This window comes from Choloepus didactylus, chromosome 1, assembly GCF_015220235.1.
Source record: "Choloepus didactylus isolate mChoDid1 chromosome 1, mChoDid1.pri, whole genome shotgun sequence".
NCBI classification, from domain to species: Eukaryota; Metazoa; Chordata; class Mammalia; order Pilosa; family Megalonychidae; genus Choloepus; species Choloepus didactylus.
In genome coordinates, this window is record NC_051307.1 from 121,275,296 (window position 1) to 121,288,360 (window position 13,065).

The window sequence follows — 13,065 nt, forward strand, 5'->3', positions numbered from 1 at the left end:
TCGACAAGTCCCTACCATGTGTCATCTGCCCGAAAGAATTCGAGTCTGGCTTTCTACCTGGCAGACTAGGACACAGAATCTAAGTTGGTGTTCCAGAGTCAGTCAGAGTCAAGAATATTAACACAAACTATGAAACTTATAGAATCAGATACATAAATTAATATAACTAATTAATTCATAATGAGAAACACAGCACTGGTGGATTAGACAGTACTGCCCCACACATTTTCTCTCTGTTGGTTAAAAGGAAGCTAAATTCTCAAAAGGCTTCTGGGTAGGCAACAGATGAGACCAAAGAGAGTTATATTTATGAGATATAAAGGCTTAAAGGCATTGGGCTCTGAGACTCCAACTCTCCATGATGGGGAGAAAACTACCAGGTCACAGCTGGGATGGACAGAGCATCCTTCTGCTTCTATGACTCCACAATCCTTGTTTGTAAATGACAGACAAAAATCTCTGATGACAATATCTTACCATATTATATCTTGTATCTTAGCTACTTATAACAAAGCCTGTCGTCTGGCTTGCTCTAAAAACAGTGTCCTGAAAATTGTGTTTAATAATTGCTGAATCAAGGAAAGGACCACTGCATTTAAATATTGTTTATATCTTGCTAAAACCACATCTGCAGTAGAGAAGTGATTAGGAATAACTGAAGAAAAACACCGTGTATACATATACATGACAGAGATACACGAATAAGAAGTTGGACTACTTCTATGATAATGAACTAAACCTGTTGCTCTGTCTCCTCTTTCTGATTATGACTCCTGTTTTCCTTGTGGTTGTTCTTCCTCCTACTGCATTACAAGTGTAAGCTTTTTCTGCAGTTCTGCCCTCAAGCTGTTACTAGTCTGTCCCTACATTTCCCCACAACCCTCTAAAAGCTGTCATCCATGCCTACAACTTTAACAACTATGTCTGTGATCTCCCAATCAGTATCCTGTTCCCTCTTTCTCCACAGCAGTGATCTACAGGACATTTGCATCTCCTCACTGTATTTAAAACAAAACATGTTGGTAAAACAAACCCAACATGTCCAAGAATGCTACTGAAAATACAAAAAGGACATGCACACGAACCCATTCTAGAGGAGCTCACAGATTACCAGAAAGACACAGAAACAGGTAAAGGCAGTGCAATATTAAAAGCAATAGCAGAGGCTGATGCAGAGCACAGTGGAACTAGGGGTAGTATCAGCAATTCTGAGGAAGTGCCATGTACAGGATCTCACTTGATGGCTGTGGACAGTCATCAGGGCAGACGTCTGGAAGGAAGCAACCCCCGAGATGAGACATCTTGACCTGAAAGGCCAAATATCCACAATATCTGATATCTAAGACATTATAGCATCTCATTGATTTATCTCTAGACAGGCTCTAAAATCTATCCCCTCCTTGCCACCCACCACCCAAATTCTGGCTCTCATGAGAACTACAGTAACAGATTCCTAACACTTCTCTCCCTGGGTCCATCTTCTTCTCACCCAACTCATTGGCCAACTGTTTGATGATCCTGAAAGTACAGCTCTGATTACATAATTTCCCTGCTCAAAAACCCTCAAGGGCAACTCGCTCTTTACCAGAATAAGAACAGACTCCCCAACCCAACACCAACGCCCTACTCCTCTACAAGTGCCCTGTTATGCCCTTCCTTCTACACACCTCATGCTTTTAAGTTTAGTCAAACTTAACTATGTGTCCGGAGGCATGTTTGGACTCTTCTATTAAAAAGCCTCTGTATTTGAAACAAGAAGCAGGGTTTTCTAATTCAGCTAGGAAACACTCCAAAGAACTTTGGCTCTCCAATTACAGATGAAAGGCTGAATCAACATTTTGAATTCTTCACTTAAATTTCAAAGCACCTGGTAATATCAAACTTAAACCTCACAATATCAACTCTACCACCAATTTTTTCTTGCCATTGCACCCAATATTCTGGACTAGTTTTTCTCTCTAATATTTAAGTACCTTTCTGAAATTTACCTGGAAAACACTTGGAATTACTGAGGTTCTCAAGAGTTATTATTATTACATTTAGACAGGTAAAAGGAAATTACTGAAAGAACGCTACTCTGTAGACTGGAGAAAGAAAAAAGAAAAATATCCTTTTAGTTGGGAAGAATATCTAATTGCATTCAGGATATCTAAATAAAGAAGACATTTCAGTGGATTATGAGTAAACAGAAGACTTCTGTTCCATATTTTTATGCCCCATTAATAACCAAACACTATTCCATAGTTTATGAATAATCTGCAATGGGAAGGGGCTCTTTTGCTTACCTACTGTATGGTGAAAGAAAAGCACACTTGAAATACTTAAGAAAATGTTATTTATCCTGAAAATTCAGAAGACATACCTGTGGTTTCTCTATTGCTGAAAGAATGTCTTGCACTCTTTTTACTTCCAACTCATACTCTGCAGGGTAAAAGAGAAAAAAGAAAAAACAGTTAATGATATAATAAGGTAATAAGGTCACCAGGTTCCTTTCCCAAGGCTTTTATACTAGGGCTATCACCAAGTCAGTTGTGTATTACCATGAATGTTTGATACCACAAACATGAAGAAACTTAAGAATGGGGATGTCTTTGGAGTAGAGGTTTTACTGACTTGCCACTATACAGTTTAAATATCCACAATATTGACTAGATTAACACTGACTTCCATTTAATAATTCTATTAGAGAAACATTTATCAGGCACCTACCATATTTGACATATAGTATTAGAGTCTGCAAGGAAGAGACTAGTATACATAGTTACTGCTCTCAAGGAGCTTACAGTTTAGTAAGAAAGACAAGAAAAGTACAAAAAGCAAACTAATGATTCTAAAAGTACCATTCATTTGCTCATTGATTCAACAAATATTTTCTGATGCCTATTATATGCCAGGCATTTTCTAGGTGTTACGGATACAGCTGTAAACAAGACAGATAAGGTTCTTTAATCTCTTTGAATTTATATTCAAAGTGGAGGCCACAGAGAGTATGCCAAATTAGAAGTAAATAAACAAGAAAAAAAGCAGAATTTAATAACTGCTATGGAGAGAATAAGAACAAAATTATGTGAAAAAGAATAATTGGGTGATAAAGAATGACTTTAGGTAGGACAGTCAAGGCAGATCATTCTGCATGGATGAGACCTAAATGGCAAGAAGCAGTCAGGCAATGGCTGATCTGGGAATAAAAAGTTCTAGATGGGAATGGGGGAGACCAACACAGATGGAAGCTGAGGGTAAAGAAGTCTTAAGTCAAAGAGACAGTCAGTGGCCAGTTCATACAGGACTTTGAAGCCAAAGCACAGAGCTCAATTTTTATTCGAAGTCCGATGGGTAGCCACTGAAGTGTTTAAGTGAAGGAACTAACATGATATTCTTTTGAATTTGAAAAAATCTTTTTGGCTTCTGTGTGAATACTGGATATAAGGATGGTAAGAGTGGAAGCAAAAAGACCAGTGAGTATACTACTGCAGAGGTACAGGTGAAAGGTAAAGCCAGCCTGCGCTAAAGATGGGGAGAATGTGAGTGATTTCAGTAAAGTTTTGGAAATATAAGTTCTGATGGATTGGAAGTAATAGCAAGGCTAAGGGAACGAAAAGAATTAAGGATAACTCCTAGTTTTGGGCATGATTAACTAGATGGATGATGGTGTCTTTTAAGAAGATGGGGAATGGGCAAGCTTTTGTGGGGTGGGGTGAGGCAAGAATTCTATTTTAGGAATGAGAGGGGAAAAGTGCTGGGAGCAGAGAGGATGGGGTGGGAAAGATGTGCACAAAAAAAGGATAAATAACAGGATTGAAACTTAAGAATCTGACTTTCACAGCCTGCTTGATGGAATCCAATGCTGAGGTTATAGATTAACTGTTCAATCTAGTTTATGAGCTGAATGCTAGAGACACACAATCACCAAGATGTAAGTCCTTATTCTCAAGATAATTTATGTCTACTTGGCCGGGTGGTGGTGGTGGGGAAAGCAAATAGGCAATTATAGTACTATGGTATAGGCAATCCAAAGTGGGCATTTAAGAATGTTCCTCAAGGAACCAACAACAGGCTGAGCCCTGTGGGTAAGAAGGCCTTCAGAGCTCAAGGGGAGGGGAACCAGGTGGTGAGAAAGCCCTTCACAGGGCTGCTCTTGCTCATTGTCCAGGTCACCTCATCAAAGAATCCCTTCCCAACCCCCTGCTGCTTGCCCCAGTCTCATGCCAATCACTCTTATATTCTATTTATTTCCTTCCTACCAGTTATCAAAATCTGAAAAGTAATTTTTTTATTACTTGTCTTGCCTACTAAAAATGTAAGCTTCAGGAAGGCAGAGATAATATGGGACAGGAGTCGAAAAACTTTTTCTGTAAAGAACCAGATAGTAAATACTTTAAACTTTGCAGGCGGCATACAGATCTCCATCATAAACCCTTCTTTTTGTTTGTTTTAGTTTTGTTTTTACAATCCTCTAAAATTATAAAAATCATCTTGGTTTGTGTTCCATATAAAAACAGACCACAGGGCAAGCTATAGTTTGCTAATCCCTATGATAGGACACGCTTACCATTTAGTACCCACTTCAGTAGATATTTGTTCAATAAATGAACAAAGTCTATCTAAAACACAAAAATATCTACTTGGCACCACCTTAAACTTAAAAAAGATTAGTTCTTCATTTTTTACCCCCATTGCATCCTGTTTAGTAGAACATGTGTACCTTTACTTTGGTGAGAAAAGCAAATGAGCAATAGCATATTTTTAAAGACTACTAAAAAGAAACTAAAGAAACTAACAGAAACCCGCATGCAAAAAACAAAAGGTCCAAGCTTGTCTATAATCACATATACATATTAAGATAATGACTTGGACTCATAAGCCAAAACTATACATAACCTCACATTTTTTGGAAGTCCCTATTATAAGTAAACTGTAAACACTGTATATCTCAGAAGTTAATTATCAGTAACATAAGCACTGTCAAAATAAATGAACCAGTTCCACTGTTAAAGAGAAAATGTTCTCAATCTCCGGTTATTCTAGAGTTTTGAAGGACCCTAGCTTTTCAAATACTCAAAATTTCAAACAACCAGCTAAACAGTTCATAGTTTCCCTCTGTCATGGCCGCATGGAGCACTATCTTAGAAGAGCAATAGGCCACACCCTATCCTCAAGGTAATAAAGGTTGAGACTAAGTGGATGATTAGCTATTCAACAAAGAGAGAAGGGAAGAGCAAAGGAAGAATCCTCAGGGTCAGGCACTAGATATGGGGCATGAAAGAGAGTAAAAAGGTATGCTCTGCCCATAAAGACATGAGACTTCCCACAGCCCCTACCCCAGCTTTCAAACACCGAGAGAAGAAAAGGTAATGCTTTTGACAGAAAAAAGAAAACCGGGAAAGGAGGGTGGATTGGAAGGAAAAAAGATCTGTTCATTAATCAAAAAGAATGGGTTCAGGTAACAGCCAGAAATACAAGTAAAGTGTCCTGACTGAGATGAAAACAGTTTTCTTGCCTTTGATTGCATTAATAAAAGCTGACATTTTCTGAGCACCTATGGCATCTGCTAATTTTTACAACATCCCTTGCAAGATGGACATTCCTGCTCCATTCTTCAGGAGTGGGTAGAACCAATGCCTATGTTACAGATCACAGTTTTCATCTCTCTGCTGGGCACTGCACCTGGCGTGTCACAAGATTTCAATAAAAACAGGCATCTTTTGTTGTTGAATGAACAAATGAGGAAACTGAGGCTCACAGAGGAGATGTGATCTTCCCAGGGCCACAGGTCCAGTATGCTGTGGAGCAGGGTTACAAGACCAGATCTGTTTGGTTCCAAAAAAAAGATGAAACCTTTGACTGTATCATGACTAATTAATAAGGATCCAGAGGTCATGAGGGATAAGATGTGCAAAGAGAAGAGCAGAGCCTTAGAGGGGTGGAATACTTGTGTTGAAGGGGGATGGAGAAAGAAAAGACAGCAACAGAGACCTTCTAAGTCCCATGGGAGCCGTGAGAGAGTATTCTTTAACTTTCACTGGCCAAATGAATACAGCAAATGCCACTGGATCTGGGAAGGAACTGTGTGAGAAAAGGAAGCACAAGCAATAGTGGACCAAGAATGGAGTCAAATGAACAAAGGATTCTGAGAAGATCAAAAATAAAAAGGGCAGGCCATGGGGAGGAAAGGTAGTGACAGGACAATCGCCACCCCACTGTATGTGCTCACACCCTATTACAGCAGGAAAAATGTGGTATCATAGCTAGAGAGAAATTCTTTCTTTCAAAGTTCTACGCTGTGAATATGGAAAACAGAAAAATGCATTTACACCACATGTATTTATTGCTTTTCCATTTGTGTTGCCCCAGAATAAGAGAAAAAAGTAAATAAATCCCAGTCATACAATTTGCACAAATAAGAGTGGAAATAATATCTGTTTAACTGAGCTCAAGTGACAGGTACCACATATAAAATAAACTCTGGTATGAAAGCTACTGGTCTGTTATGAACATGTCACAATTCACAACTCTACTACCTAAATTACTGCATTAACTCAGCCCATGGCCTGCCTCTCCCTAAGCAAGATTTAAGTGTGCCTCAGAGAAGCCTATGAATTATCACCCTTTCCATAAAGGAGCTTCATTGCCAGGCTGTACTCAGAATACATTTCAGAGCTTGGATCAAGTTTCTGCTGGCTCGTGCATACACACCCACACACACACTCTCTTTCTCTCTCTCTCTCTCACACACACACACACACACAAAAATATATCGTGGTGTGGGAGAGAAGAAAATGGAAAAACAGCTAATCCCCTCACAACAATTAACAAACAAAATAAAATAAAAAAGAATAAGTCTGGAGACTTTCCTTTAGGATATTCCTATTTTAAGTTAAAAAGAAAACAATGTCTTGCTTGTTTTTTCCCCCTTTTAAGGACTTGGTGTGTTTCAAATGAACAAGAGATTGTGCTAGAAGAGGCAGAAATGCAAGGTCGTGGGACAAGTTTCTCCCTCTTTCCTTTCATGACTGTCTTCTTCCCTCTCGTTTGCAGCAGGTGAATGAATCCAGAGGCAAATGTTGTAGGCCAACTATGAATTTCTCACTGTCTACATTAAAGCTGCCATGAGGTATGCAAACAGATCAAAACACTTGTCCACCTGCTTAAATTTTGTTTGAGACCACAGCTGCAGTGGATGGAGGTGGGGACCCACCTTTCACACCACTATCTTTTGAGTACTGGAAGGCCTTTTCCCTGCAGTGAAGATTGTGCTCATCATTAAAAAAGGCTATCAGGGCACTCTCAGGCCATGTTCTGAAAGTCAAGCAGGGAAGGGGCAGATAGAGGCACATTTGGAGGTGGGAGGGTGGGAAATTTCTTGAAAAGGAGTTAAGATGGGAGCCTGTAGTTTTAAAATGCCCCAAATGAAGTGAGCAACAGCCTATGTGAAAAAGTCAGAAAGTAGAAAAGGGGAGCTCGGCTCAGTGACTCAAATTGTTCCTGCCCCCCAAAAACAAATCTCCCAAGAAAAAAAGCAATTTCAGCAAAGAGAAGGTTAAAATAAAAGCACACAGAGCAAACCAAATTTGCAGGAAGGAAGGAAGGAAGGAAGGAAGGAAATGAAGGAAGGAAAGAAAAGGGAGGAGGGAGGGAGGGAGGAAAGAAGGAAGGGGAAGGGGATAGGGAAGGGGGAAAGGGAAGGAAGGGAGAAAGGAAGGCAGGGAGGGAGGCAAGGAGGGAACCACATACATATAGGGAAGATGTGTCATGTGAAATTTAAACTTCCCACAAATAATGATTTTCACATTTGCTCTAAAAAGAACTGTAAGTTCAGACTGTTTGAATAACTGTCAGGCCTAAACTAATTAAAAAACTGCCTTCTGTAAACACATATTCTTTTTTGGTTTGTTTCACATTTTTTCCTTCTTAGAAAAGAAATACAACTAGACACTTGCTATAGTGTGTATTTATGGTTGTAAGAGCCCCTTCATTCCAACTGAATGACATCAGTATTATTTCTCTGTAAACCTTCTGTCTAGTTCTCACCCACAGGGCTTATGTGCAGATATGCCCATCATAACATAACATGCTTTCTCAGATTTGCCAAGAGCTGACTTGGCTACTGTCTTTAACAAATCATATATAATAAACTGGGGGCGTGAAAAACATAGTTTCTGATAATGCCCATTTCTGTGATAAGAGGCTTAAAGTCAATAAGCAAACAATCAATATAAGAACTAAATTAATAGAAATAAATACTTTTGGATGAAAAAGAAAAATGTAACAATAAGGACAATAACGTTGACAATGAGAAGGAAATGAGGATGAAAGAAGGAAATAAAAAAAAAAAGAAGAAAGCTGTTGAACTACTTTTCCACTCAGAAAAATAAATCAGCCATTTTCATTTTATAAATATTACTTTTGCTGGGGGGAAAAAAGAGGAATCAATAGATGCATACAAAAGTATGATTAATTACCTAAGAATCTTCATTTAGTGATTATGATCCACAGTTAACATTTTTTAATATCAAATATTAAGATGTCTAAAAATCATAAGACAAAGAATAAATCTGCATAATATAAGGACAATGCAGTTAATCCCCAAAGACAAATATTCCAGAAATATCTTGAGATATCAATCATCCTCATGCTAAAAATGCAAAGATAAACATCTTTCTAGCCATGCTAGCCGGTTAAGTAGTTATTTGAAATCTTGAAAGATAGCCAAGAGAAAATACCAGACTCTCAACATTAAAAAAGAAACTGCTCTCCACAAAGCAGCAAGCAGGTGAATATATATTGTGGGAAGCTGCCTACCAGTCTAGGAAAATATTTTCAAAAGTGCTTGGGTTCCAAATAGATTCTGGAACCTTAGAGAAAGGAGACAAGGAGAGACGAATTCCTTTTGCAGGTGGAGGTCCCCGCTAGACAGGAGAGATGGCCAGAGAATGTGAGTGGCACAAAAGAGGTTGCTATCCTCTGAATTTCTATTGCTATTTCTGGAATTCAGTAGAAAGAATGGTTTTCTTTCCTGGCCCAAGATTGGAGCAAAATCCTATAGTAAACATTAACATCAATCCACTTGTAGGTAAAATGGGTCCCTTCAGGCAAATGCTATCTAACCCCGCAGGTAATAAAAGGGCAACACAGAACGGCTAGGTCTGGGTTTTTAACGAAAAGTAGGGAAAGGAAAGTACCACATACCTTTTTTGACTCCCAGGTCAACTCAATGCTTATTTTTCAACCACCTTCTTTGATGCCAACTAAACTGGGTTCTAGCTGAAATACTAGATTATATGCTCAATTCTGTCAAATTCCCCAAGAAAATCATCTTTACTTCACAAGGCAAAAATCATATGTATGCATGGAACTGGACAAAGATAGCCAGTATTTTTAAGAACAACAAATTAAACAGGGATGAAAATACCACAGAAATGGATAAAGTATTAGGGGTAGATATGCTTGCCTGTCAGGGTCAACTCCAGCATCAGACCTTTCCTTTCCTTCCCTCTGGGTGTTTGAACTGTTTTCACTGGCTAGCTGAGACCCAACCTATCTAGATACAGATAGCTCTTTCATTTGGGGGAAAGGCTCAATTCCATGATTATCCAGCAAGAGCTGGTATCCTCCCTGGGTGTGTAATAGGAAGGCAGGCACTTAACCATAGGATAGAACTTAGAAAGATAATTAGTTTATGCGCGACTTTCTCTGTTGGCATCCATAAACGTTTCTGCAAAATCTTTTTTCGTTAAGACTTCGGCACATACCACAAAGAATTCTTGTCAAGTAACTTATTCAATACTTTTGCAAGACTGTGGCAACTGATAGGCAGAATCTACAGTGCACAATTTTCTAACACACTAATCTGAAAGATAATTTTTATATAGTCTGAAAGAGAATTTTAATTTCCATACGACCCAATACAGTGCAATTTGAACAGTTTTTATATCCATTATTTCCTTAACTAGTGTCTCATGTGACTAAATTATATGCATTTGGGGCTGAGGACAGACATTTAGTCTACAGCCAAAGAATCCAGAGAAGCTTGTTAGCTGATATGGGGATCAAATTTAGAGCTAACTTCATGTGCTAGTGCTCCAAATAATCTAATCAGAATTTCAGCAGATGGGAAAATCATTGCCATCCATGATACAGACTACCTTACCCAAGAAATCAGCAAGATTATACAAATGTGGGTATACACTCAAATACCTACAGCCATCAGGCACATAATGTCAATGGGTCTTCTTCAAGGTGGTAAGACAAAAAGGAAGAGCAGGGGCTGTGGGAAACTGAAAAAGCCCTCATCTATCTGTGCCAGCTTGGATGTATTATATCCCCCAGAATGCCATTATCTTTGATACAGTCTTGTGGGGACAGATGTAATAGTGTTGATCAGATTGGAATTCTTTCAGTGTTTCCATGGAGATGTGACTCAATCAACTGTGAGTAAAACGTTTGATTGGATAATTTCCACAGAGGTGTTACCCTGCCCATTCAGGGTGGGTGTTAATCAGATCACTGGAGTCCTACAAAGGAGTTCAAAGACAGAAGGACCTCAGAGCAGCTAAGAGTGACATTTTGGAGAGCAACTGAGAGTGACATGTTTAAGAGATGAAGCTAAGAGAGGAGAAAATGCAAGAGCAACATCTGGAGAATGCTGTTTTGAAACACAACCTGAGAGCAAGCAGAAGCCAGCCACGTGCCTTCCCAGCTAACAGAGGTTTTCTGGACGCCAGTGAAGGTACCTGTTGTTGATGCCTTTTCTTGGACACATTATGGCCTTAAGACTGTAACTTTGTAACCAAATAAACTCCCTTTATAAAAGCCAATCCGTCCCCGGTATTTTGCATTCTGGCAGCATTAGCAAACCGGAACACTTTTAAAAGGGAGCAGCTGCTATGCATCCAATCAATCATTGCCAGGTGGGACCAAGGCTGTAAGACTGACAGAGATTCCAATTTTTTCCAAAATTTTACATGAAATTATCTGAGTTTTAAAATTATATTACTTTGAAACATTTTAAACCTACAGACAAGTTGAAGGATATTACTATGAACACACTCATGTATAGCCTTCACATAAGATGACCAGTTGTTAACATTTTGCTGTATTTGCACACGTGCACAAATGTACAAAGACAATTTTTCTCAGAACCATCTGAAAGGAAGTTGATATGATGCTTCAACCCAAAAGCTTCCGCATGTCTTTCCTAAGAACAAGGACCTACTCCTACATAACCACAAAAACATTACCACAACCAAGAAATTTAACACTGATAAAATAATCTCATCTATAATCCATATTCAAATTCTCCTAATTGTCCTAATAATGTCTTTAATGTTTTTGTTGTTGTTGTTCCTGATTCAGGATCTAATCAAGGATCATGTGTTGCATTATTTTTCATCTTTCATTAGTGTCCTTTAATCTAGAACAAAACTCTTTCCTATATATTTTTTTTTCATAAGGTGACATTTTTGACAAGCCCAAACTATTTTCTTACATAATGACCCACCATATGGACCGTGTGACTATTTCTTCATGTTAAATTCAGGCTAAAATTTTTGGCAAAAATTTTACATAGATGTACTTCCCATCCTACTATATCTGGAAGCATTCCGCACCTGTTTGAACCACTGGTGATGCTCTGCTCAGTCTCTTGGTTTCAGATGTGCGTAACACATTTCTCCATTGTAAAAGCACCTATTCCCTTTTCACCTCTTGGTTTTAGTAATACCGATGATCTTTTTCAGAACACATTATTATACTGATAGTTACAAGATGGTGATTTTTTAATTCTATTATTTCCTCTACATTAATCAGTTCACTCTCCACCTTTTTAGAGTAGCTATGAACTCATAGATTCTTATTTTATTCAGTGTGTCAAAATTTGTAATAATCTATTACCAGCATTACTCTTTTGGATGTTAAAATTGTCCCAAATGTAGCCAGTGGGAGGTCTTTCAAGCAGTTTTCTGTGTAGCTTTATCATGGTTCCACTGATCTTTGATCACTTCCTTGCCTTCTGGCACAAGATGAACTAGGCTCAATTTACGCTAGAACTGGAATCAGCCCTTTTCTCCAAGGAAAGGAATGGTATTCAGAAACTTGCATCTGGGTGCTCAGTGTGCTTCTTGCTATAGAAGTGCCATTGCTTCTAGGCACTTTTACTCTACCGAGCTAGAAAATATTATTTTTTAAAAATCACATACATCCCTTACATGGAAATCCAATTATCAGAGAGTTCTTCCTCACTTCCCCCATTCCATATTTGCATTTGTATCTCCCTTCAAATATAATAAGTAGCCTGATTCCAAAAATATTCTGATTCTTAAGTAAGGTCCACTGGGGGGAAAAAAGGGAAGAAAAAGAAAACCTCTAGTGAGAGACAAAGAAAACACATCTGCAGGCAAGATCTGGCTACAGGATACTATTTTGTGACTTCTGTTCTGAAATACCTGTTAGGAAACCTGGTTTAAGATCATGTGAACAAACAGTAACCAAACACAAAGTACAACTACACTGCAGGGCCAGAGATTTTAGTAACATAAAATGGAATTTATTCAAACATTTTGATTTTGTCAAAAGAGACTCTTATCCAAAGATTTTATTTAAATGTCATCAGTAAGGGAAAATCATCTAAATATTTCTGACTTCTATATCTTCAGAAAAGAAAGTTAAAACAAAGCAAAGCAATAACACGAGTCATTTTAAATGATATTTTAAAATATAGCAAACTTGAACTCTAAAAGCTCAAATATGAACAGAAGTAAAATTTAAGTAGAAAAACATCGGAAATGTTTAGCTCCTTTTGGTCTGTATAATTTCTGCTCTCAATTTAATATGGTCATGTTTCATTATCTTCTTTCTAATCAACATCTCTCTTAAAAAAAAAAAAAAAAAAAAAAAAAGATAATCAAAACAGACAGCACCATCTGCCCCAGACCAGAAAAGAAAATAAGACTATCTTCTAAATGCACTGAACTGCAAAATGAACTGAGATGAAAAGTTAGACTGAGCCAGTGGCAGGAAATGTCTATGTGGAGCATGCTGTCAGAGGCTTTTCACCAGAATGGGAACCAC

General features: G+C 38.2%; 1 protein-coding gene across 5 annotated transcripts in view; it reads right to left on the reverse strand.

Moving 5' to 3' along the window:
• FNDC3B (fibronectin type III domain containing 3B) overlaps positions 1-13,065 on the reverse strand; it is a 370,299-nt gene that overhangs the window by 103,521 nt on the left and 253,713 nt on the right. For all 5 annotated transcript variants that reach the window (XM_037840631.1, XM_037840625.1, XM_037840597.1 and 2 more), the window contains one exon: positions 2,363-2,421. In XM_037840631.1, the coding sequence (XP_037696559.1) occupies positions 2,363-2,421 (59 nt within the window). The remainder of the gene's footprint in view (positions 1-2,362; positions 2,422-13,065) is intronic.